This window comes from Styela clava, chromosome 11, assembly GCF_964204865.1.
Source record: "Styela clava chromosome 11, kaStyClav1.hap1.2, whole genome shotgun sequence".
NCBI classification, from domain to species: domain Eukaryota; kingdom Metazoa; phylum Chordata; class Ascidiacea; order Stolidobranchia; family Styelidae; genus Styela; species Styela clava.
The window spans coordinates 18,836,939-18,862,917 of NC_135260.1; the positions used below are offsets into that span (position 1 = coordinate 18,836,939).

The 25,979-nt window shown below is 32.8% G+C and overlaps 1 protein-coding gene across 7 annotated transcripts; it reads right to left on the bottom strand.

Moving 5' to 3' along the window:
- Nucleotides 1-707: 707 nt before the first annotated feature.
- On the bottom strand, nucleotides 708-25,595 carry LOC120347704 (phosphatidylinositol-binding clathrin assembly protein LAP-like). Of its 7 annotated transcripts, XM_039417772.2 has the most exons (17): nucleotides 25,388-25,595; nucleotides 23,223-23,365; nucleotides 22,400-22,475; nucleotides 15,157-15,259; nucleotides 13,621-13,717; nucleotides 10,555-10,666; nucleotides 10,195-10,343; nucleotides 10,005-10,081; nucleotides 9,080-9,155; nucleotides 8,101-8,229; nucleotides 7,130-7,364; nucleotides 6,471-6,566; nucleotides 5,309-5,483; nucleotides 4,468-4,636; nucleotides 4,218-4,325; nucleotides 3,836-3,876; nucleotides 708-2,509 (listed from the first exon to the last, which is right to left on the bottom strand). In XM_039417772.2, the coding sequence occupies exons 1-16, from the start codon at nucleotides 25,515-25,517 to the stop codon at nucleotides 3,874-3,876; spliced, it is 1,878 nt and encodes a 625-aa protein (XP_039273706.1). In that variant the 5' UTR covers nucleotides 25,518-25,595; the 3' UTR covers nucleotides 708-2,509; nucleotides 3,836-3,873. The 7 variants fall into 7 exon arrangements, with proteins under 7 accessions (XP_039273706.1, XP_039273705.1, XP_039273709.1 ...); XM_039417771.2 differs by lacking the exon at nucleotides 3,836-3,876; XM_039417768.2 differs by lacking the exons at nucleotides 708-2,509; nucleotides 3,836-3,876 and adding an exon at nucleotides 2,517-3,487.
- Nucleotides 25,596-25,979: the final 384 nt, after the last annotated feature.

A 25,979-nucleotide genomic window follows, 5' to 3' on the forward strand; every position in this document is an offset into this window, starting at 1 on the left:
TCTACTGTGCCTGCTCAAAAAAATGGGAAAAATCTCTGCGGTCCATGCTTTTTGCGCGTCTCGTGACCACCTGCAACAAGCTCATGTCTTACTGGAATATTATACTGTTCTTGACAGTTTTCGGGTTCAAACAAAGATATATGCATAAAGTTTTATGTGGATGGTTATATTAATCAGGAAAAGCACGCAGAACAGAAGAAGCGTGCGTGCCGATTTTTAGGTTTCCGATTCTTGCGAGATTCATTGAGCGCATTCGCGATTAATTGGAGCCGAAAAAGCGAAAAGTGTGATTACTCGGCGCCAAGATGTCGCATATGACGGAAGAGAACTTGCGTAATAAACCAACGCAACCTCGCCTTGGGTAAAGCGATTGAGACGACATGAAAACAACAAAACAACTAAATTTTCTTGCGGACCGGCACCGGCGGTTGGGAACCACTGCTTTATATGATGATGCCGATTCTTTGCTAAATTTCAACAGTATATTCCATTGAATTGAATAGACTTCCCACCAGTGGGACACTTGACAAACGGTTTTCAAAGCATCTCGGTGGTAAGATGTGCATCACTATTTCTTAGTCGAACTTGGGCGCGCCAGAGTTTTCATAAATGCTCATTAATTTCAATAATACTCCCCAAGTCAAGAGCCCTATTGGTTATTTGAAACAATCTCCACATATCAATCCATAAAGCAAATTTATCGAATGCCTGATGATTCTTGATAAATATATTTTCATTGTTAATAATTTATGATACATGGATAGAACATTGAAACGACTGCAACATATTATTCTTAAGTAGCCTCAATGGAAGTCGTGATAAAGGAGATAGGGATGGCTAATATGTTAAAATTTTCCTGGTATGAAAACATATCGATTGTCGATAACCTGCTGCTCCCATTTATGGAGAATACAGTACAGGCATTAGTATACCCTTAAATGAAAACCATAACCATTTTTCCTGAACAGCAATCGTGCTTGTGGTGACATAGATTAAAGAAAATAGAATAGAAATATATACAATGCAAAATTATAATATATTTTAGTTAGGCTTTATAAGAATTTTGCTTAGTCTGTTGCTTGATATGGAATGATGCATTTTCTTAGTTTACCACAATGTAACATTATTTGAGGAGGAAATCATTTGACTTCATGGAGGGAGTAAGGATCAAACCTGTTTCAATATTGTTATCATCCCCTAAAATAACTCCAATTTTGATAATATATCTTGGTATTCTAAATTTCTTCGAATTTTAGACTGTTTTACAATCTCTCCTATATAACAGAGAAATTGCTATACAGTGACTTATATCAATACCAAAACAATATTATTGAATACAATTCTGCTCAAACAAATTAGTAGACAAATATACATACAGAACTACCCCAACTGTCAGCATATGTCACAAAAATAACTATAATAAACAAATAATAAAAAACATCTACAACAATTCAAAAATCACTTGGTCAATGCGTTGAATCATGATCTACTAGAGGGGGGAAAGCTAGAATGGAAGTTTACCACTGTTTAGCACACCACTATCACAATATTATTATGAACATACATATACATACTAAAATGACAATATTAATTCATCATATTTATAACATGTCCATTACGATGAATATAGTATAAATATATTATGTCATAGCACCTATTCATTTGGTCAGCTTTTTTTTACTGACATGATCGGCTAGGTATTCTATCCTGCCAATATCTTATAAATGAGATTTGTTAGAAACAAGATGAAATAGACTACTAAACTGAAGCATGACAGAGCTCAATTGGAAAATAAATTTTCAACAACCAATGCTATTTACACAGTTAAACAGTAATCGAAATGCCTATTCTTCATCAAATTGTGATTCGATTCAAATTCAGTGTTTTGGTATAAAGAGTATAAATAGGATACTCTCACTGCTGACAAATATTTAAATATCAGACAGGTAAAATTAACTTCAAAAACTCATCATATTTTAAATGGTTGTTGAAAGGCTTTCGGTTATCATGGCCATATCATCCTCACAACTTATGAAAGACCTAATTACAAAAAAAACAGAAATATTTCAAATTTTCAATGTATGTATATATATTATCAGATTTGCACCAAACAGATCAACTTAGAAATAATTTTTTGGTCCTGGGATGTAGTTTCTAGGCTAATAGCAACAGTCTAAAAATTTGCCAATTCAGCTACTGTTGGATGGCCATATAAAACAAAATCGTAGGCATTTGTAACCTGTCATGTATTAAAAAGACAGGAAACAGCATTATCAAATTATATGTGGGTGAGGAATATGTTGTTAAAAACAAATATCTCAGTTTGTTTGTTGGGAAAACACACTTATTGACTTATGTGCCATTTCAACATTACTAAGCAGTTAAAAAGTATCACTGGTATATGATAATATAAACAGGATCATAAAATTATTAGAAAGAAATGTTTTAACGAAGCACGATAAAGCTCACAACAGCGCCATCTCTCAGTTGAATATCATTAGAAATTAATCTGCAAATACAAAAGTATAGAGGTTTGCTTAATATAATTTAATCAAGAAACTCAAATCATGTTATTGATATTCAATGACTATGATTCTTGTCATCAGGTAGCAGCCAAAGTAGATTTCAATGCTACTTTACTTCTTTATCATAAATACTTGATATTTATTTGCTTGAGGAAATTAAAGAAGTGTGAAGCCAAGTACATTCCAAATACATAATTTGACAGAGCAAACAAAATGTGCGAGTAAATGAAGAAAAAAAAAACAGGATTATCGAAATAGAGGTGTCAAAAGCTAGTTTGGAGTTCATGCACACCAAGTAGCAAAGAAAAAAGTTTTATGACTGATTCGCTCACACCCATACCAATGGAAAGCTCTGTGTTGTTAGGACATTACACCCCTTTGAGTTGGCATGCTTGTTCCAATACCTATATTAGCACCATACTTCAAAACGCTAATCATCAAAATCATGTTGAGAACAAGCGTGGTATTTAAAATATTCAAATTATGTAGAAGCAAAAAAGTAAGAAAATTCAATACTTTGTATACATGCAGGCAATTTGAAATAATAGCACTGAGTTACTTACAGGATGAAGCAACAGCGATGGCTTGCTATAAAGCTGGATGTTAAAGTTAAGACTTTATTACAACAACATGCCAATTACGCGATCCAATTATTAATTTAATAACTAATTACTAATAAAAAGTGAATCAGAAACCATTTTTGCGAATATCACTAGTAAGAGTTTCATAGATAGGTTTTTTGAATCATCAGACATTTGTTAGACTTTGTGAAAATAACAAGTCGATGAAATTTGCTTCTTTAAAATTATTTGTATATTCTAACATTCAGATTATATAATTTAGTCCAGGCAGTTTTTTGTCAACAAAAAGTGTTAGAACAGTCCTTTGCATAAATCGTCTAAACTTGTATGTGATGGCCCCGAAGATGTTGTGTCAGTAGTTGAAGATGATTTTGAAGAATCCTTATTGAAGTTTCGTGGTAAGCGTGAAAAAAGAAAGCACATGCACACAGCAAACGTTAGATTGAAGAAATTATAAAATCAACACTGTGAAATTGAAAATAATTGAGAAAAATTAAAAAAGGGGGGTTGATTGATGGTTCTAATTTCCTAATTGCTGTTTCTGCCTGTGTGATGCAGAATAGAGGAAGAATTAAACTAGAAATAAATTGTAATCAAGTATGATCATGCATATGCAATGATGCAATTTTTTTAAATATCGCAAATATGCAAGTTGTTAGTGATTAGTCAAAAGAATAATGCATACTGCTGGCATTCAAAAATTGCATGCAGTCTTAGAAATAAACTAACCTTTCCAAGACGATATTTTGTTATCATGTTCAGTAATGTTACTGTAAGCAAAATCACCATTTCATTTATTACAGAAATGCTACAATTCACAATATTAAAATCTTAAATCTTATCAAATTCCCAGCATTTAGAAAAAAAAAATTTAGGCCATGTCGAAAATACAGTGCACATGCAGTTTACCTTTTTCAGATAAATAGTGGCATAGTTTTAAAGATTGTGAAATTCCTTTTTTTTATACTTTGCTAAATTGTAAAGTTAGTCATGCCAGAACTTGAATTAATTAGAGGAAGCTAATGGCGCATTACACAAGCTATCGGAAAAAAAAAATCTTTCGCAAGCATGAGCCTTGCTATGTTTATCGATATTATGATGCTCTACTCACCATTGGTCCAAACGGATTATTAGGATTCAGTTGTCTCATATTCATTTGTTGTTGCATTCCCATATGTTGCCCGTACATATTTGGTTGCATCATAGGCTGCATACCCATCTGCGTTACAATGGTAACATGTTGAAAAATAATACTCAACTAGGTTATTGAATCAGGACAAAAAAAAATCAAAAAAAATTCAGTTATGAGAAATCATTATTAACAAACCCTAACAAATAAATTTTGCTGAATATTCACTGACCATTGGTTGATTATAATTCATTTGCATTGTCATCTGTGGCATCATTGCTGGTGCAGTGCCTGGCATTTGCATCGCTGGTGGCATCGTCGATGTATTAGTTAATTGTGGTTGAAAATTCATCCCTCCAGTGAGTTTCCTCTCTGACTTTGGCTGGAAGTTTTGATTTGCCCTGGAAATGAAAATCAAACCAGGATGACAAAAAAATGTTTGACCTTTAATTTTGAGAATTATATATATAAAAGTGCATATATTTTTCGGTTCCTACCTCAGGTGGGTCTCGGCAAGCAAAATTATAAAATATTGAAACAATGATCAAAAATGTTGGCCATTACAGTTACAAACATTTCTAACACATTTAGTTTAGTAGAAATTACAAGCAAGATTTGTTTGAGAATCTTAACTATTGCACCTATCTTTTGAAGGCAAATACATTATATTAGGTACTCCCGAAGTATGTGAACCAAGGTGGCGGACACTGGAACGTAGTATGTGTACCAGGTTAGGGTTAGGCCATAATTTTTTCCCAATTTTCCGTATTTTTAGTTCTATTACAAGTTCAGGGACTAGCCAAGTGACCCCTGTAGTATTTGTACCTGAAATTATGGCCTAACCCTCATACACATACTACTTTCCAGTGTCCGCCATTTTGGGAGTACCTTATATTGTCTTCTGTTATGTCATAGATATATTTTGAATATTACCGACTGAAACAAACTATTGGATATATTATATATGGACCACTTGGATAGGAATATCCCTATTTTGGCTTTACTATTATTACAAGAGATGTATGTATACAAATTTTTGAACAAATATATTTAGCAACATTAAATTCACTAACTTCATTCCACCAACGTTCAAATTAGCAACAACATTTGCGAGAGAAGAATCAAGATCACTTCCTACAGGTTGCGGATGTTGATTAGAAGTTGAATTCATTGTAATAGGTGCAGCCTGCACTTGTTGACCAAACACTGTTGGTGTCAACAAATCACCCTGGAATGGCAATGCATTACCTGAAAATATGTAAGAAAAGTATAAGTACATGTAGGTGAATATAATTATGTGAATATTCCCACCATTCAATTAGCCGTCCCACACTTTGAAGCGTAATTATGTTTTAAAATGCATCCATAATAAGTAATTCCTAGCACAAAAATCGATATGTTATATTATTTTAAAGATATTTTTGAAGAATTGTATGACGTTTACACAGTCCATGAAACATGCAGCTATGAGTGCCTCTCAATTTTATATGATACTGTATATTAAACTTGCAGTTTCCAATATCAACAAGCAAGTATGAGTGCTCTTGAAAACCAAATATGGAAGCAATGGCAACATTCGAAGGGCACCACATTGATCCAATTTGCAAAAAGAGAAAATGTCAAATCTTATCCAAAAATCAGCTCCATTATGGTATTCAGGCTCTATCTTGGGCCACAGAGAATCATATCTTGTTATGCGGTTAATTCTAACCAAAAGATCAGTCCAGCGTAAGGAGAGAATTTATCTCCAAACCCCAACATGTGTATTAACATGCATAATATTATTCCACTATTGGTCCTTTTGGGTTTTGGAAGAATTAGAGAGATTCCATAAAAATTTATATGTCAATGATTGCCAAGACCAAATAATTTACTGTTCTGAATACATTTTCAAATATGAATTCCAATTTGTCAACCTTATCCTAGAAATTAAATAAATCATTTTACAATAGATTATTATTTATAAAAGAGAAAAGTGAAGATGGCCTGTTTGATTGGTTTCACACTTATCAATTGTTAGATATGGTTGTATTGGTCTGAATATCAGACACCAATAAATTAATATCAAAATTTTTGGAGAATTTTGAATCCTTCACAAAATCAAAACTTCATTGGTCTTGGACATTCCTGAATTAACCGGAGGTATAATCCATGATTCTCTCATACACACTAATTTAAAGACATAAAAATATGCAAGATCAATTTTTATCAATAAAAATTAGTAAAATTACATACTGGAATCAAATGGAGTAGTAGCATTTGTTGTTGGAAAAAGATTTGGTTGAGATGTAACCATAGGTGGTGGCTGTGAATTGGACATTCCTGGAAACACTGAATTTGACAAAAATATGAGCATTCTTTAATCAAGAAGTATGATAATGATGTCACACATGCGAATAAATGGTGATTATGAATTATGATAAACAGTGATTATGAAAATCAAAATTGTAAATATATCCATCTTCATATGGATGGCAATCAACATTTTTTTATTCTTAAATAGCGGCATCTATCGGACAAGCGATGTTTTGTCACATTGGGGTCGTTGCTTGTTCGCTTATTCAGAAAAAAATCACAATATATCTATTAAATTGAAAGAGCAATGTATCTGAATTAGACTAAATAAGGAATATTTCATGCACAATCTGGTAGTTTAATATTCGTAAATAGGGATGATTGACACATTGTTTACATAAGCCGGAAAAATTGTGATTATATAATGATTGCCGTGGACAATTATTACACTTGGTATAGTATAATCTGTAATTTATCAATGTTCGCAGATTATAATTTTTTACATCAAGTCAAGAGACAAAATGGATTTCACATTACATCATAATCCAACAATAGCACAACCATATCAGTATATGTTAACAACATGACAACATACTTACTTTGGCTATTATTCATAGCTGGCTGAGTGAAAGCAGGCTGTGAATGTGCCTGCATTCCAAATGGCTGTGCGGCATCCATTTGCCCAAAGGCATTCTGCTGTGGAAATAATGATGTTTGTGTCTGCGGTGGTGGAGCAGAAAAACTATCTAGGTCAAATAGGCTATTGGAGGTTGTACTTGCTGAAGCGACTGTATCAGTAGACAGGAGATCAATACTGAAGGATGATGTCGTCTGCTGAGAGAATTTGATTGAATTAGCAGTGTCGTTTTTATCAGCATCAACTTTTAGGAAGATGTCTCGTTTTGGCACAATTTATTAATAATTTATATTTTGGTAAATAAAGTTCAAACAAACAAATTATCTCGAAACAGAAGAGTTGCATTGGTAAGCAATAAACATATAAAAAAAAAAGATTTTTGAATCAAGTCAACTGAAATTTCATTTTGCAGAAATTAATAAACAAGAACTAAAAATTGCAAATATTAACACATTGCATCAATTTGTCCAGCCATATATTGAGGTTTGATAAGAATTGTTGTTAAAAGACAGAAAGGATGCACAGAATTGAATTCGGAATTTTAAAATGAGTTTATCAATTTTGACTTTTTTGAATTCCAGACTATAAAGACAATAAACAGTAGTCTACCATAGTAATTAAACGTTTGGGTTAAGATAAGAAACCTTGAGTTTGCGCATATTTGTGATAGTTTAGATATTTCAAGTTTTACAATATCCATGTGTAACTGATAATTGCCCTATAACCTTGCATTCATCTATTTTGTTGAAAGTTGAAATATTTTAAATTGAGATAAATGACAATTTGAGCATAGTCAACAATTGCTAAAACCAAGGCAAATTACCTAAGTTTTCATCGAACCGTAACAAGGATTATCTACAAGGACATTAGAAATGAAAGGAAGGAAAGAGAAGGTGGATAAAAAATATAATCATTTTCTCATGTAGTTTCAACCTGTTGGGTTGTGGCAGGTGGTGCAACTGTGCCATTTGTTGTTGGCTTGAATTGCTCTTGTTGTTGCTGCGCCTCTTGAGTTCTTTGTTTAAACATTCTCAGTTGTTCTTCTTCTTCGAGTAAGCTGGCCTGATGCCAAAATTATATTGATTTGTTGCAAAAATAAGACAAAGAATGCTAAAAAATCAAGATGCAACCAGAAGCACAGATAACATACTTGTTCCTAAGTAAGCAAAAATTCACTGATCTATCAACTACGTAAAATGCATGCTCTACTGGAAATGAAAAAGCAAAAGAAATCATCATTAAAACAAAAATACAACAGAGTTATTTCTGTTTGCGTGGCGACATACTTTGCAATGAAAATTTATCTCTTTGTTATGTAAACATTTACTGAGATTCAATTTTATTTTCAGCATTAATAACTTAATTCATGACAATTCATACAATAGAAGCAGATTACCATTTTTGTTTTGTGTCTGAAATTTTCATGATTCAATGAGTAACAACATGAGATGAGTCATCATAATTTATCTCGGATAAACAATTTACAAAAAGCAAATAATTTCCCAAAATTTCACATGAAGCTAGTTTCAGTATGAATCAAAATATTTAGTATATAATTATAAAGCTATCAAATGGTTTGTCAACTTTCGCTCTTCAAACTATCAAAGAGGAATGGAAAACGTCAAGTATAATATAGATATCTAAATAATGGAAAATCTATTTTTATTTACAGCAGGATATTGGAACATGAAACAACAGTGAATGACTGATATGATAGAAATGCAATTACTACTAAGGTTACTACTAATCTACCCATTATAGTATACAAAATAATAAAAAAGCAATTAACTAAGGATGCACAAAATGAAGCTAAAATACGTATCTAGGAATACCACTTTCCAATAGTTCGAAAGTTCGTTGGATATCAATGAATCAAGCGAGTATGATTTCATGCAGCTTATTCATATATTACCTCTTTGTCTTTTTCATCAAATGAAGAACTAACAGCAGAAAATGCTTTCACTTGAGCAGAAGTAGCAGTTGAAGGTCTGAAACACATTATACAGGTCTAACACTCAATTGCTCAAATTAAATTAGTTTAATAACACTCAACAACAGATTTATATATCCAGGAAGGGTTAAAAGTGAACTTATGATCTGGAATTTGTGGTATTTGACCAACCTATAAATTTTTTGATCAAATTTTTATTAGCTTTTCAGTTTGCATAAAGACGTAAATAAAGTATTGAACCCATGTCCTTCAATTTCGACCAAACAAGTTCATGAATGTAACTTGAGTGCTGGGCCCAAATCATTATTTCACACAACAGCCAAAATATTGCAATTCACAAGTACGTTACAACTCTGAACAAGTGGATTATAAATCATTAGTAATCTTCCACAAAACATAATGTTTACAAAATCAATAAACCATAAGATTCAGTAATGAAGATCTTTTGTTCGATGAATAATGTCAAATAGAGAAGAGAATAGAAAATTCTTGAATAACTTGAGATCAACAATGTTTTTGATCCAAAAAATAAGTTTTCTTAAAAGGAATGATTTTTGTTCAATCTTTTCAAATGTTTTCTAAGTAGATACATAGAAGATTAATCAGCAAGGAACTACTGGGTGTTACAATAATTTTGAACATGTAAGCTTTCAAAAAAATTTCATTCCATTTTTTTTTCTATATACTACTTTTTTCTGCATGATGAGAATACTGAAAATGAGTAGGCCTATGTATAGTGATATACTGTAGTATTCAAATAGCATACAATATGATGTAGCAGTAAGAGTTTGAAATTACACATGGTCAACAAATTTATCGAAACATTACAATTTTATCATTACATCATTATAAAAGAAACACTTTCAACATTTAATGTGATACTCACTTTGATGTAGCATTTCCCTTTTTTCCGTCAAGTGTTGCGTAATGTTGCTCTAACGCATCTAATAGACTGTTGGGAGCCTACAATTTAATAAAATGCAGTTATTAACATTCTTGAAAATAAAAATGAAAAGTTGCTCATTTCGACTGATTTGAACAGTCAGAAAGATGTATTTGGATTTTGTTGAACTGACCTGTGTAAGATCTGGAATGTCACCTTTATCAATTCCTACTTGTTCTGCAACCTTAAGAAATTCCGAAACCTTTTCCATTCTTGTCAAAAACTTTTTGTAAAGATCAAGCGCTTCTTTGCAATGATGCTTCTTCATATCAAAGTATTTTTCTGTTAATAATAAATGGCAAAAATGAATAAAACATTTAATCATCATCATTATGCCTAACACAAGTTTACTTGATGCTCTAATTCAGGAATAAAAATAACTAAAAACAACAATCATATTCAGGTTCTATTAAAAGTCAATAGAGTTCAAACTTTACATTTTTAAAAATTTTTTCTAAGAATGTTTTGGAACACCTTTTTTTGGTATGCTTACCCAACAAATTGATAATTCCATCGTTGTAACAAGCAAATAACCGGATTAAGTCCTTAAAGAGCAGCATGAAAGCACTATTCACTACCCCGTTGGTTAATTCATTTGCACTCGCCTGAAACGTGAAGGGATTATATGAACTGTATGTGGGGAAATAGTGAATTGCTTTTACTAAAAAAAGGTTGAAAAAAGAACGTCGAAAAAGCAGAAAAACCAAGTTCAGAATATTTCTGTCAATAAAATTAATTGGACAAAATTCCACGAACACACTACCTTTGCAACCAAGTAATTTTTATTACAAGCATGGAAAATAATCTATACTATCTATTTCATCATTATATGAAATGGATTTACTTTTGGATGAAATCAATAAAATCAAGTGGATAAAAGGACGGTCATCTGAAGAGAATTTCAATGCGATAGTGTTATGTTTTTTGACATGTACTTGCGATCACACAAAAAGAGAAACCTATCTGCGCCGGGCATGCTCACGAATAAATCTCACCTTGTAGGCCGTTTTTAATCAATAGTCAATCAAAAACTATGCATGGTAATTGCCTTGGTAATGTCAAACGAGGTTGAATGAGAATGACATGTTACATTTCGCTGAGAAAATTTCAACATTTTGTTGCACTAAACCGACCCAAAACAACTTCAGTGAGCAATTAGGCCTATATAAATTTCTTCATGGATTTACTAAATATTGTACAAATCATAAATACGGTGAATTTGTTTTATTCATTATTTGTATGCCATTTCAACCATAACTGATTGGTATGGCTGCATGACATTTTTATGTTTGAATCTCGCAGGGCATTGTTCAGGGTAGCCTACGAGATAAGTTTTTTTTTATTATAAAAAATTTATGTAAACAACACAATTTTTGTCAGCGCTCCCGAAGTATATGTACCAATATGGAGGTAACTAATTTTGTTCGCCTATTTCACATCAAGTTGTGTAAAGAGGCTGAAACCTATGGGCAGGGGTTATATTCACTTGGCTAACACAGACAGTCCTCGAACCTATAATAGAACTAAAATAAGGAAAATCAGAATAAAATTATTGTCTAACCCTAACCCGGTACACATACTACGGGAGTACCTTTTTGTCAAATTCAATAATATTAAATTTTGAGTTATACAAGCATCCTTGTTCGTGAATTTAAAAGTTAAAACAGCTGAACTATTATCGATTGTTCAGCTCATCTCATCTTAAGTTTTAATAAAGTAATCCTACATTATCCATCTTACAGAGAATAGTAGCAGTTTGTAGAATATGATCATATTAGAGATTAATCATTAATAAAATCTGTTGAGCAAATCACGTTACTATAGAATATAAAATACCAAGCTTTATACATATTTATCAATGCATGGATTGCAATGAATAACATCACAAGAGATTGTTCAAATAATGCACCATTGCCCCGAATGGTTTAATAAATGACCACAACCATACCACTGTTTCTAATACATAATACATTATAAGATGCTTGGAAATAGAGGAATTTGAAGGGTATGTTTTTCTGGATATTAATTCTAAATTGCCAGTGTTTGTTTTTAATCGGCCAGCATTTAGCCACAACGTAATTTATGAAAGCATATACATTTTTGACAAATAAGAGCCAATAACAGATAATACTCTGCATAGATGCAAACTGTTTTACAAAGTTGTTTGTTATAATCAATCACAAATAATATTACCAATTAGGTGAATCCTAATTTGACATTCAATACATAAAATTGATTATGTCGTCAACATAAATCACCTACTAATGATCATATTAATCACTTTAATGAGAATGACACTGGTTGAAGAGTCCTTCAACATTTCACACATAGGCAAACTACCAAGACTAAAATTTAAACCACTGATAATATTCTATCAGATCATCAGAAATGAAATTGTTAGTGTGATCAAATACTGTAAACCCACCAGCATTGTTGAATCACTATATTCATTGTTCAATGTGATATTAAAAAAATAGATTTATTAACATGCATTTCAAGATCAACCAAAGATTTAGAATAAACCAGCTCGCCAATAGTACAATTCAATTGGATTGATATTAAATTAACATCAATCATTGAAGTAAAATTGAAAACAGCATTTGGGTCACACTTCCGACATCAAGTCATTCATAAATGTGCAATGATGTATGATGACCAGGGGTTGAAAATTCCAACTATAATAAGCTAATTTCTCAGATACTCATCACTAAAACTTCAATAAGTAGAAAGTGATACAAAATAGAATGACTTTAATTTTCGCAACACCATATATGGTTTAACCAAGTAAGGAAGAGACACACCTACTCTCCTCCCGCCAATGATAAATAATGTCCAATCACAGTCCAGAATTTTATAAATTACATCACAGAAATTTATTGATATGCATCAGCCTTCCGGATTTACACTATTAACATAAAATAGACTGGAAATTCTGTTTCCGCATGTGGTAGACAATACGTCATAAGTTTGATTTGAAGTTGGAAATGTCAGTGTGTAGTAGGAAACAGTCATGACAAATTACATCATTGTTTAAATAGACAAGAACCATGACTCAGGACAATAATAACAACTTAAACGACATATCCAATTGCCACATTCGTTTTAAAATATGTTACATTGTCACACTAATTATATCTATGATAGGTAATAAGTGATTTTCAAGATTCAAAACGAAACTATTACATGTCTCATGCACAATGAAATAACATAAAGTAATTTGATATTCATATTTCAGTTTAAAGTGACTATCCTGCTATATAATTGATGAATTAGTATACGACAAAATTCAATATTTTTTGATAAATCCAGAAATTGGTTAAATCATATAGAGCTAATTTAATTCTAGCATCAATTTAGAATATTTTAATATAAAAATTAGTAACAAGGTTGATTTTTCTCAAAATAATCAATAAAAGTAGAAAAACCAATTGAAAAACAAATTTCAAATTCACTTTACCTTACAATAAAATCCTATTCCTATTTCTTGTAAAAATTTGTAAAATATAAGTAGAAATGTGTGCTTTCTAAAACCATATTATTCATAAGAATCATTTCTTACCTGAAACTCCAGCAATGTATCCAACTGCAGCTGCAATGTTGGCAATGTCTTCAATAACTTCTCTGTTGCCAATGTTCTCAAAACCCCATTATCTTTACTGGAAAATAAAAAATATGGATATAGAACTCAAAAAGCTGAAATAGCTATGATAAACGCCGTTTATTAAACGATTATTATTAACAAGAATCAGCAGAGCTTTTCAAAGATAAACTCTTAATTTTTTTTCTTTTCTCAAATCGACAATGCTTTGTTCTGATTCCCCAAAATTGCCTAAATATTTCAAGGTAATACAGTCCAGCTACAATGAGCACAATTTGTCTGGTATAAGATATAAAATTTCATAGAAGACAGAATGGAAAATATATACAAATTGCGGGAAAACACTGAATAAAATAGTCATTTTCATCTTTTTCCTCCTTAGACATCAGGGATCAAATCTCCGGTTTACCAAGATCAATAGCTATATATCATTTTCATCAAACACAGTTCCTAATACAAAATATCACACTGTCAATATAAAATAGAGAAGCAAAATAATCTCAAACCTAAACTTATTTTGAAGGTTGTAATTTGTAGAAGCTGCTTATCAAATCTATTTTAATATCCTCGGGATATGCCTGACGCACTGATACATGATATCAAATATGTATGAGATTAGAGTAACAAATCGAGAATACGCATGCAAGCGTTAAAATGGACGAAAACAATATCATGAAACGACAAAAAAATTCAATCAGATATTGATGCATGTTGCTCTATTTTCTTGATAAGAATTGCTATAACTGAAGTGAATTTTCTAATTTGAAAAACAGGGCTGTACAGCGGTAGCCTGGATTTAGAGTTTGACAGGATTGATGTATTTATTTTCAAACTTCCAGGAGCTAGAAGTTATGAATTTTAAATTGTCCAGACTTCGTCAGAATTTCAGATTTAATAACAATGATAATCAGAAACAAAATTTTTGTTAGAAACTCAAAAAGCATCAATTAAGTTGGGGTTAAGCATTCTCACCATAAGACAATTAAAGAAAGCCAGTCATTGGCGTTAGGAAAAATGATACGTTTACACCATGAATAGACAAGGATGAAAAGTACTATAGTACTAAAATGGGTGGTCCAGAAGTATGTGTACGAATAGTCCAATATGAAGGTAACTCAAGGAAAGTAACATTTTGTTAGCCTACTTTACATCAAGTTGTGTAAAGGGACTGAAACCTATGGGCAGGGGGTATATTCACTTGGCTAACACAGACAGTCCCTGAACTCGCAATAGAACTAAAATGAGGAAAATCGGAATAAAATTATGGCCTAACCCTGGTACACATACTATGGGAGTACCCTATATTCATATATTGGATAGCCTGAAAGGGTGAATAACCATGTAAAAAAAAAACGATTCAAAACATGTATTTGAATTGTCTCAACAAGATATAATAATTTTATAATCACATCTTTAAAAGCGTACCATAAAAAAAATATTTTAATAGTCCCATTATTATATATAATATGAAAGATAAAATTAAGCTATTTTACAAACCCTCTCTTAACCCTTGTAAAATCATATGCAACTGTTCTGTATGATATTCCTTTCTGATTCAGATATTTTGCATATCTTCGGACGAATGTTGACATATCATAACCTAAATGAAAAAAAAATAATTGAATTAAATAATGATACAAAATTTGCAATAAGCAAAAACTAGGGAGTATATCATCACACAGGACAGAATGATTCTGAGTGACCATATCTAACTGGAACTATGTTTCTGGAACAGAAACACCATCCTTGTTCGGCGTATGCGACAGTATTTAGATTTAGGGACAAGTTTACATGATAAAACATGCAAAATGTTTTTATAACAATTGGTTCAACACGAATATATAAGCAAATTTTTTAGTAGGTATGTTTAAACACCAGAGATATGATTTACTAATTCTACTGTCATCAAAATAGCAGGAATTCATCCTCCTAGAATAGAAGATGAGATCGTACATGTTAAAGCGACTCCAAAGTATATTTAATAAATGTCTTAATTATACAGCGAATAAATGTCCAAAGCAATAACCAAAGTAACACATACAGACATAAACACCCCCAACTGAGCTGTGCTCCAGACTACCCCGTGCACATGGCCAAATCACCTTCACAGGTGGTTGGTCATGATCAGTCACCTGAAACTGATGACATCAAAGGTCATGCTCAACCACCTGGAAAAATGCTAGTTGCCAGAAATACAGCTAACAATCTCCCCAATTTCCAATTTCAAATAAAAGTTTAACATAATGCATTTAACAGTTCGTGTGAAGATGCTCCTTTCTTAGTCAAACAGTCTGCTAATTGTTGATCACTCGGAAGTTTCTTTATGCAGGAGATTTGATGGGATGAAACCATTTCTTTTAAACCATAAATGTCAATCCTGAGACGTTTCTCTGATACAGCTTTTGTCGACTTGATTGCATCACAAAGGCTTTGACTATCAGTACAACATTCAATGCCAAATTTTTCTGGTTGAACTCTTCCAGTCGTTAGTTCAGAGTACAACGCTGCTAATAACACCGCCATATCAACACCATCTGACATAGAGAGAGTTTCAGCAGAAAGTGTGCTTCTCACGACTCTTTTGATTCGCTTGGATTGCCAACATAAAGGTATTTTCCTGTTTCCACCACTCATGAATACAATATGGCCACCTTGCGTGCCCCCATCACACAAATTACCAAATGATGCATCGCTATAAACAAGAAACTTAACTTCATTGTCATGGAAAGCAGGAAATTTCAAAGTGACCTTTTGTGCTTTCAGTTGCTTGACAATTTTGTTAACTTCTATCACAGTTTTAACAGTGCAATTCTTTAAAGCAGATGTGAGTGTAGATGATGCAAATGATACATCTGGCCGAGTTTGATTTGAGACCCACAGTATCTGGCCAAGTAAAGATCGAACTTTCAAGACATCAGCTTCGATTAAAAGCTCACTTCCACTCTTAGTTTTCAATGAACGGATATCAATCGGAAGCAGTGACTCAATGTATTTGTGCTGGCTAAGTGTGATATCTTCCTTATCAGTCTTTAATTCAAGTCCTAAATATTTGAAACTTTCAGTATATTCCACTCCAACTTTGAACTGCTCTCTCAAACTCTTGATGAATTTGCCTTCAAATTCTTCCGAACCGCCCCACAGAAAGTCGTCCACATGCAAAGCGATCACCCCTTTTAAACCATGATCGAAATAATAGAATAAAGCAGGATCCACTACAGAGATACGAGCACCTAATTTTAGAAGCGTTTCCTTAACACTTTCGTACCAATACATTGAAGCATCAGTAAGACCATATACGCATTTCTTCAATCGCCACACAACATTTCGCTTCTGTATTTTCTGATTAGGTGGTTTGATAAAAATATCACGCTCAAGAGATTTTCCCTGCAAGAAGGCAGTTTTAATATCCATAGTTTTTGGCGACCATTTCTTTTGTGCAAGCAGTGCTAAAACAAGTCTGAGACTTTCTTTAGAACATGTTGGGGAATCTGTCTTCAATTCACTGAGACAATCTTCTTCAAAACCTCTAACTACTAGTCTAGCTTTTGGTTTTGGTCCATTGTCAGTCTTTTTTATTGAACACACCCATCTTGTACTTAACAATTTTTGGCCTTTACTTTCTTCCTCTGTGTAGACATCATTTTGCTTCCAGCTGTGCAGTTCCTTCATCTTTGCTTCAAGAAAGAGGTCTTCGTTAATCAACATCACTTGATCAACAATTGGTATTTCTTCAGCTGGTAAATCATCCATAATAGATAGATTCTCAACAGTGTCAAGATCAATGGATGTCTTTGTGCCTTTTTCAGATGAAGGTTGCAAATATTCAATATTATACCAGCTACTGTACTTTCCTGTTGCTTTACCAGCCCGCCCAAGTACTTTTGCAACTTTTTTATTGCCAGTTACATCCTCTTTGAATTCTACTATTTGACCACGTTTAGGATCTCTCTTCACAACAGGTGAAGCCGAGAGTCCCTCGTTATATTCTGAAGATTCATTTCCTTGATCAGTCTGTTTTAAATCTTCCTCGTCATCATCATCATAAAGCATCTCTTCTACTTTTACTTGTGCTTCATTACTTGATATCTGCTCCTCTTTCTGTTCAACTTTAACTTCTCTTTGTTTATCATGCATCAGCCTGCATTTATGTACACGTATAACCAGTCCGCCGTGCCTAAGGAATACTACACATCCATCAGCACCAATAACTTTTGCCGGACCTCTCCATTTTTCTGAATTCTCTCGCTTGTAATAAACAGTGTCTCCAGTCTCATAAATTTCATCGCCATGAGACCTGATTTGTTTTTGCAATGCTCTTCGAATTCGTTCACTACACTCTGATTCAAGAAAGGCTTTTCTCGAAGCATGAAGGGCATTGAGATGAGAAGCAACTACATCACTCATAGAAGTGCCATCCAACGAAGGAGGTTTGTTTGTTAGCAAAGAAGGAAGATTGGGATTCCTTCCAAATACCAGCTGATAAGGGCTGTAACCATGAACATTATGCAATGAATTCTTTGCATTTAGAGACCAGGAAAATGCTGTTTTCCAATCTAATGATTCAGATTCTCTAATTTTCAGCAAAATTTCAGTTAGAACAGAATTATGCCTCTCAACTAAACCATTGCTCCATGGACTTTCTGCTGCACTCGTCTTGAGTTCTATGTTGAAATTTTCAGCCATGTCACGAAAAACTGCATTGTTGAATTCTCCTCCATTGTCTGTGAATACTTGTCTTGGAGGTCCGTATATGCTTATCCAATGTGACAAAAACTCATTTGCTATGACTAATGAAGACTTGGAACTAATAATCGAACCAGAACTAAACCTGGTGAACATGTCGATAGTATGCATGTACCATAAATTTGGGCCAAGCTGATGGAGGTCTATGGCTATAACTTCGTTGAAATCCGTTGCACGTGGCAACCCAACACCCGGTTTTGGAAAAGGTTTCTTGTAAATTTTGCAAACTTGACAATTGTCTATAACTTTCTTCAACATATTTGAAGATAACTTGTTGAGTTTTCCTGAATTATTGATCAGTTTTGATAATCGCTCATAGGAAGCGTGACCAAATTGTCGATGCAACTTCGAAAGATCTTTTTCAGAAAAAGCTTCATTGCTTTCATTTGCAGTGATAAAAATCCTAGGAGTAGGTGATTTATTGTTATCGCGAAAAAGGCTGACACAGTAATACTTCTTATTCTCTAGAGTCCTAACTGGTTTATGAAACATTTCCACTCTGTTTTCTGCAAAGTCAATCACAGTATTTGATCTTCTCATGGAATCTTTACTCAATAATAATGGTATATTTTCATCAACCACATCACAAGAAATGTTGACTTTAGTGTCCCCAATATATCCCGGGATTTCTATGGAATACAATGAACTGACTTTTCGACCATCACCAAACCTGAAAACTCCTCCACTATCTTCAGTGTGAATCTTTTCTATTTCAGATTCCTCGATTCTTTGCAAATAATCAAGAAGCCAAATTTTCCCACATACAGTGCGAGTACACCCAGAATCTAATATTGCATATCCACATAGATCTTTGGTGAACGCATCCATGTCATTAACAACTGACATCACATTGCTATCTTCTGGAAAATGATTTACTTTTCGCTCCTGATGTGGACAGGAATTTTCAGAATGCATCCTTGAATCGCAAATCTGACATCTTGCTCTGGAATATTTTGAATTTCTAGGACAATTTCTTACCCAATGATAAGTAGATCCACAAATAGCACATTGACTGATAGAACCATCTTTTCTTATTGGATTTGTACCTGCTCGCCTGCCATGATTTTGTTGGAATTTACCAATTTTTTTCGAAAAATATGCAGTCTCTTGTTTCACTTCTACAGAAGACGATGAAGCTCCTTCACCAAATATTCTTTTCAGTGCTGAACCCATGGACTTATATTCTAACTTGTCCACTGCTGCAAGAACCAATTGTCTTTCTTTTAAAGCAAGATTTGTTCCTTTGAGAAGTTTACACGCCAGTACAGTGTCCGGTAATTCCATGCCAAATTTTCTCATTTTGGTGTTCACTATGTCAAATCTTGATAAGTAATCTCTGATGTTTTCATTTTCCAGTCTCACTAAATTCTCAAATTCCGTGTATGTTTCATACGTTCTATCAGAAGTCTCTCTCTCAAAAACACCATCTAATTTTACAAGTAATGTTTGCATTCCATCATCTCTGTTCAATTCCTCAGAGCTTATTTCTAGAGCAACTTCTCTAGCTTTTCCACATAAGCTCAATGTCACTGCTAAAGCTTGCTTTTTCTTGTCAAGGTCTGTAATTAATCTCCACATAGAGATCTCATTCTTCCATTGATCGTATGGCTTCTCTCCCGTCAGCAAAGGAGGATTCTTGTATCCTTGAGAAGTCATTGCACATCCTCTGCTACCATTTGTTAAAGCGACTCCAAAGTATATTTAATAAATGTCTTAATTATACAGCGAATAAATGTCCAAAGCAATAACCAAAGTAACACATACAGACATAAACACCCCCAACTGAGCTGTGCTCCAGACTACCCCGTGCACATGGCCAAATCACCTTCACAGGTGGTTGGTCATGATCAGTCACCTGAAACTGATGACATCAAAGGTCATGCTCAACCACCTGGAAAAATGCTAGTTGCCAGAAATACAGCTAACAGTACAGTACCTCAGGCCAACAAATAAATCGAAAAATTAAATTAACATAGTAGTTGTTGACTTTATTAATACCAGATCACAGTTCATTGAATCAAGAATGTTCAAAGTTCACGATACAAAAATTCCCTATGAGTCACTTTACTACTCAGCCCTCAGGGTCAAGGTCAATCAATGTTCATTGTTTAGCTATGTTACATGTTTTTATTTGCACCATCTATTTATAGAAATTCAAAACTCAATAATACAAAACAAGTTGACACATTACATTCTAACAGGAATTTGGAATAACATCTTATAATATCAACGAAAAAGACTGATAAACCCTCAGGCAAATCAAATCATATCTACTACTTATTTCTAGTGGTATTTCAGTGTGGTAACGAACATGTTCAGAGTGTAATCCGAGGAAGAAAGATAAGATTATCTGTAGTATACGCTTGGTGTAACAAACATATTTCACATTCTGCACATTCCATATCCCTAAAGATAGTAAGCTTCGAAAAGACCCATCTCAGCGATTCAAAAAACAAGCAATAATGTGAAACACATTTTTGTATGTTACCCTCATTAAAAACTACAAATGATAATGTTCGCTGACATAAAAATGGAAATAAAACCACTGGAAATTGTTTTTCTATATTTCTAGGTTACACAAGTTTACGTAATTTGACAAAAATTGTCATGTAAAATATGGCTATCATTTTCTTATTTCTTATTTTTCCCAGCCTGTGCTTTGACAAATATTTTAATGGAAAAAATCCAAGAAAAGCTTTTAAAATGAAGTAACTAGGGCTGGGAATTTCAGGGAAAACACTTTAACCGTTAAGCGGGTAAAACTAACCGGTTAACCAGTTAGCGCAGCGTGACGTTTCACAGAAAAATTTATAATTTAGCTGTTTACGTCACAATGGTTACAAAGCAATTTCGCGTGACCTTATTCTGGTATCGCTCAAAATTATTCACGAATCGAGATAGTTTCGTGATCGCTCTGCTGCAAGAGATATGCAGCGTGTGTAGGTCATATGGAAGTATTTTAGTAAAACCCGATTCCGTTATTAAATTTCATTTATGTGACAAATTTCCAGTGTTTGATGTGCAAATTTTACTTTGAGATATATAAAGAAAAACAGCATCAACTACGCACTTGTTGGTTGACATTAAATATCTGATTTTTGAAATAAAATCGTGAACAATATATTTCGACCGAAAACTGATTCATAATTAATTATTGTCAAATTTTTATAATCAGCAATCTTGGTATTTCAATTATTTTTCACATTTATTGGGTCCAAACCTATACAGTTAGCGATAGTCTTTTGAATTAAACGCTACAGAGATAAATTTGCGATGACGTAATCATTTTTGGAAGAATTGTACATTTTAAAGATGATTTGTACCTGTGAATCTGTGATGCCAGTTAACGGTTAAAATAAATTGTAAACGTTAACCATCATCGGTTAACCGATTAACCGGTTAACTATTCCCAGCCCTAGAAGTAACACAAGTGATTTCCCAATGTGGGAGACTATTCAAAATTGTATCACCACAGAATCATCCCATTGTCTATCTTGCTGTAAATTAATATCCAATATCCCTTCACACTTTCTCTAACAATGATTGTGCAATTTCAACTATTTAGTTATAAAGTGAATATTACCATTCAAGTAATGGGGAATCTAAATGTGAAAACTAAGCCCAATGAAGTATGGAGGATTCATCGTTGTCAAATTTTTGCCAAGATCACCGATTCAAAGATTTGTGTAATGGCGTTGGGAATGCATGCACACCAGTCAATAGAACACTCGTTAAATGTTGTAAATAATGAATCTTCAGTGCACAATCTCATGATACGCCTAATACGAGCATATTACATCAAAACTTCTGCCGATTCATCTAAATTGCATATAAATATACCGACACCCTACACAGAACACAGTTGTAGAGTTATGTATTGGGATTAGGATACACCACTGCTAAAATACTTTAATATTCAGATTTATTTGAAATCTGGTTCGAGAATATTTTATTGATTATTGTATATCAATATTCACAATTAGCACAAACGACTTACCCTGGACTCCTGTTTTGTCAATGAAATTCGCAAGATTAAATAAAGCATGGCGAGATGCCAAATGTTGAATAAATCGCTGAAAATAAATTAAAAACTCTCAGTTAGTTACATTGTTTTTGAGGTGTTCCATATAATCACTCAAATATATCTAAATGAAGCATTGCACAAGCAGTCACAATGAGATGGAGATAATGAGTTTGAAAAAAACAGAATATTATAAGTTAGGCATAGCCAACCACAGCAACTAGTATAAAAGTTATCATTATTATGCCTGATATTTGATGCTTTGTATATTTCTAAATTCAAAATCCAATTTGTAAATATAATAGTCTTTTAATATGCAATGAACTCAAAATATATATTTTTTTAAATATTTAAATACTGTAAATACCATACCATCTGGTTAATCAGGACTCTTTTATAGGCTTGGGTAGAAGTTATACATACTAACTATTACAGGTTTATATTTTGCAACAACCAGATGTTAACAATTAGGAGAGAATTTTAGTTTTTTTTTTTATATCTTCTTGCACATGAAATGCAATTGAAATAGACAAACTTTAAGTGACACATTTTCGAGCCGAAACTAGTGGTAACATGCGGAGCATTGTACATGTTGACGATGGTTGGATTGTATTACTTCCTGGGCAATATGTTCAAATAGAATCCTGGTTTGGCATTTCGAGGTTGTGGCGATAATGCCTATCATGTTGCAATGAGAATTCAGGGGGGAATTGAATACTTTCATATGCTCCAAAATGTATAAAAACACAGTTTTTTTAGCAATATAAAAACTATTTTCGTGAAATAAGATTATACACACCTCGTTGCCATAACACATTAAATGATGTGTTGTGATTAAACTTTTGAAAACGACAACCCATTTTCCAACCTTTGTTCTTTCGATAAGTAGATCTGCTAATTCGGGAATGTTGATATTCTGTTCTCGAGTTAATGCATTGAGGTCTGCAAAAAATACAGTGTGCAGTTTTCAATTGATTTAATATTTGATTGATGCGCAAAATTTACAATGTAATCTCTGGAGTAAAAGTGACCTCATGAATTGGAACACATTTTGCAGAGTTCCTAGAATGTACCAAAGAAGTTATATCCATCTAATGGTCATATGTCTTTATTCATGCATATTGGATCAAATTAAAATAAGCTTTCATTCAGTCACCGGATATAACCATCGTATGTTGACATCAAAGTATCATAGTTTACTAGGTGTAACCTAGAAAGACCTAAGGCGGGCAAAATACTGAGCCTGGGTAACATGATACCCAGCATAATTACTTTTGCTTATTCATGATATCTCAAAATACATGTTTTGCGACTGATCGTACATTCAGTGACGATCAGTAGTAATGTAAACAACATGTAGATCATTTAAAAAGCAGCTCTGATGAACAGGAACAAGTGAAAGTAATTTGTACAACAGGAAGCAAGAGACTGTCATATCTTGTAATCAGGTTTCTAGGGTTGATCATTTATATTTATTGCAGTCAAAGTATTAGTTATTCATATGGTTTTGAGCATAATGATGATTTTTTAACTTGTAATTGAGAATGTGTGACTAACATAAATTTATTTGAATTGAACCTTAGTTTGTTTTATTTATATAATGTGTTATAATTGTTATATTTATTAAATGTTTTTAGTTTCACTTTGATTGAAACTCTTGAATTGAAAAAAAACATTGTCAATGACTAAGCAAAACAAGAAAATACTGCCAAGCCCATATGAATCACATTAACGTGATTCTAGTACAATAACATAGTGTATACAGGTGATCATAACCATTACCGTCGCTACTAAAAAATGAATCAATACATCAATATGTCAATAGAGCATTTCTAGTAAATGGAAACGCATTAACAACTAGGCTATGTTGTGAAATTTTTCCTAAATAAAGTGTATGGGTAATTATAGTAAAGCATTATATGAATATAAATAATATTACAATGAAATATTATAAAATTTGGATACTTCCCAACTATTTGAATATCCATAGTTTGAAACAAATAAGATTCCATAATGCTTGGTAGAAAAATTATTTTTTCTTTGACACAAGTAATACAATACAAAGAATAAGATGACAGATGACTGAATAATTTATATCATGGCAGAAACACAGACTAACCCAGAATACCTTTGTCGATATTTACGACGACTTGTATTGTAAAAACGATATGTTTTCTTTCCTCAGGACAATTTTCAAACTATTATTTATCACAGGACGACATGGAAAAATGATGGAAAGTAAGACCGAATAAATCCAAATCATAGTTTATTCAAATCAAATATATCACAAATTTTTCATGTAGCAATTAAGAAACAAGTGAAACACATAAGTAATTCTCAATACTATAATAGAAAGTAGAGAAAATGAATAGAATGTTGCTTACGCATTGTTTCAGATAAAGCAAGCACGCTGTGCAACTTAACTTGGACTGATAATCTAACCGGTCAATTGATTAATTGATATTAGATGGGTAATGGTTTACAATAAATTTTGACCATTAACTATCATAACATCCGCCTTTCAGTAAGAAATTTCATTCTCCACAAGTTTGGTTTCAAGTCAAATGTTTAACACTGTTTTATTAACAAAACAAGCATAATTCCGAGATTCACATATAAAGTGTTTGTATATAAGTATAGGAAGGGCAAGGATCATAAAAGCTTTAAATACTATTTTTCAAATTATATTATGACAAAATGATATTTTAAACTGTCAATTCATTTGAAACAGAACAAACATTTTGGTTCATAAGCAAGGCAATGTGTTCACCCATCTTAACATTGAAAAAAAAAACTTTGACAATCAACATATCCTAAGTGTATCGGTATTAAGATGAAGAAATTATTAAACATAATATGACTGATATTGAATTTCATATAGAAGTTCTTAAATATAACACAATTTTTGTATAGAAATTTCCTGTACACAAAGGTTAACTCAATTCTAGGCGACATGGTACTTACAATCGAGATGCTTTTTCTTTGGTCCCATTATTTCATGTGTTGTTGCTTTGCATACACTCTTGGACATATCTGATCCAATGATGGTGTGTTGAGCAGCAGTAATACGATCCCCAATACTTTGTCCTGCCATTGTGAAGATTTCCTAACTTGACAATATCTAACCGAATCACTCACAATTTCAACTGAATTGGTTGGTGCAAAATTATTTACGACTGTGAACAAATATAGATTAAATGAAAAATAAAAATTATAATATGGAAACAATTTACTCTATTTGTTAGACAGAATGTATTATATCTTAATATAATTCCTGAATATCCGAAAGCAGATATTCCCACATGTTCTGAAACGAGGGTAGGCTTATGGAACGGGAGCCAGTCGTCCACTGGCAGGCCATGTAGTAAGTGTAACGTAAAATGTTACATTTAAAGAACAACATTTACAGTGTTACAAAAGCAAAAGTGGACAACAATAAGCCTCGAGCCAAAACTAAATTTGATTTAAATCTCAACAAATTTATTGAGTTATTTTTAGCTAAAACATCCAAATTTGAACTTAGTTTGGTCGTGGCAGCATCAGGCAGGCCAGATTG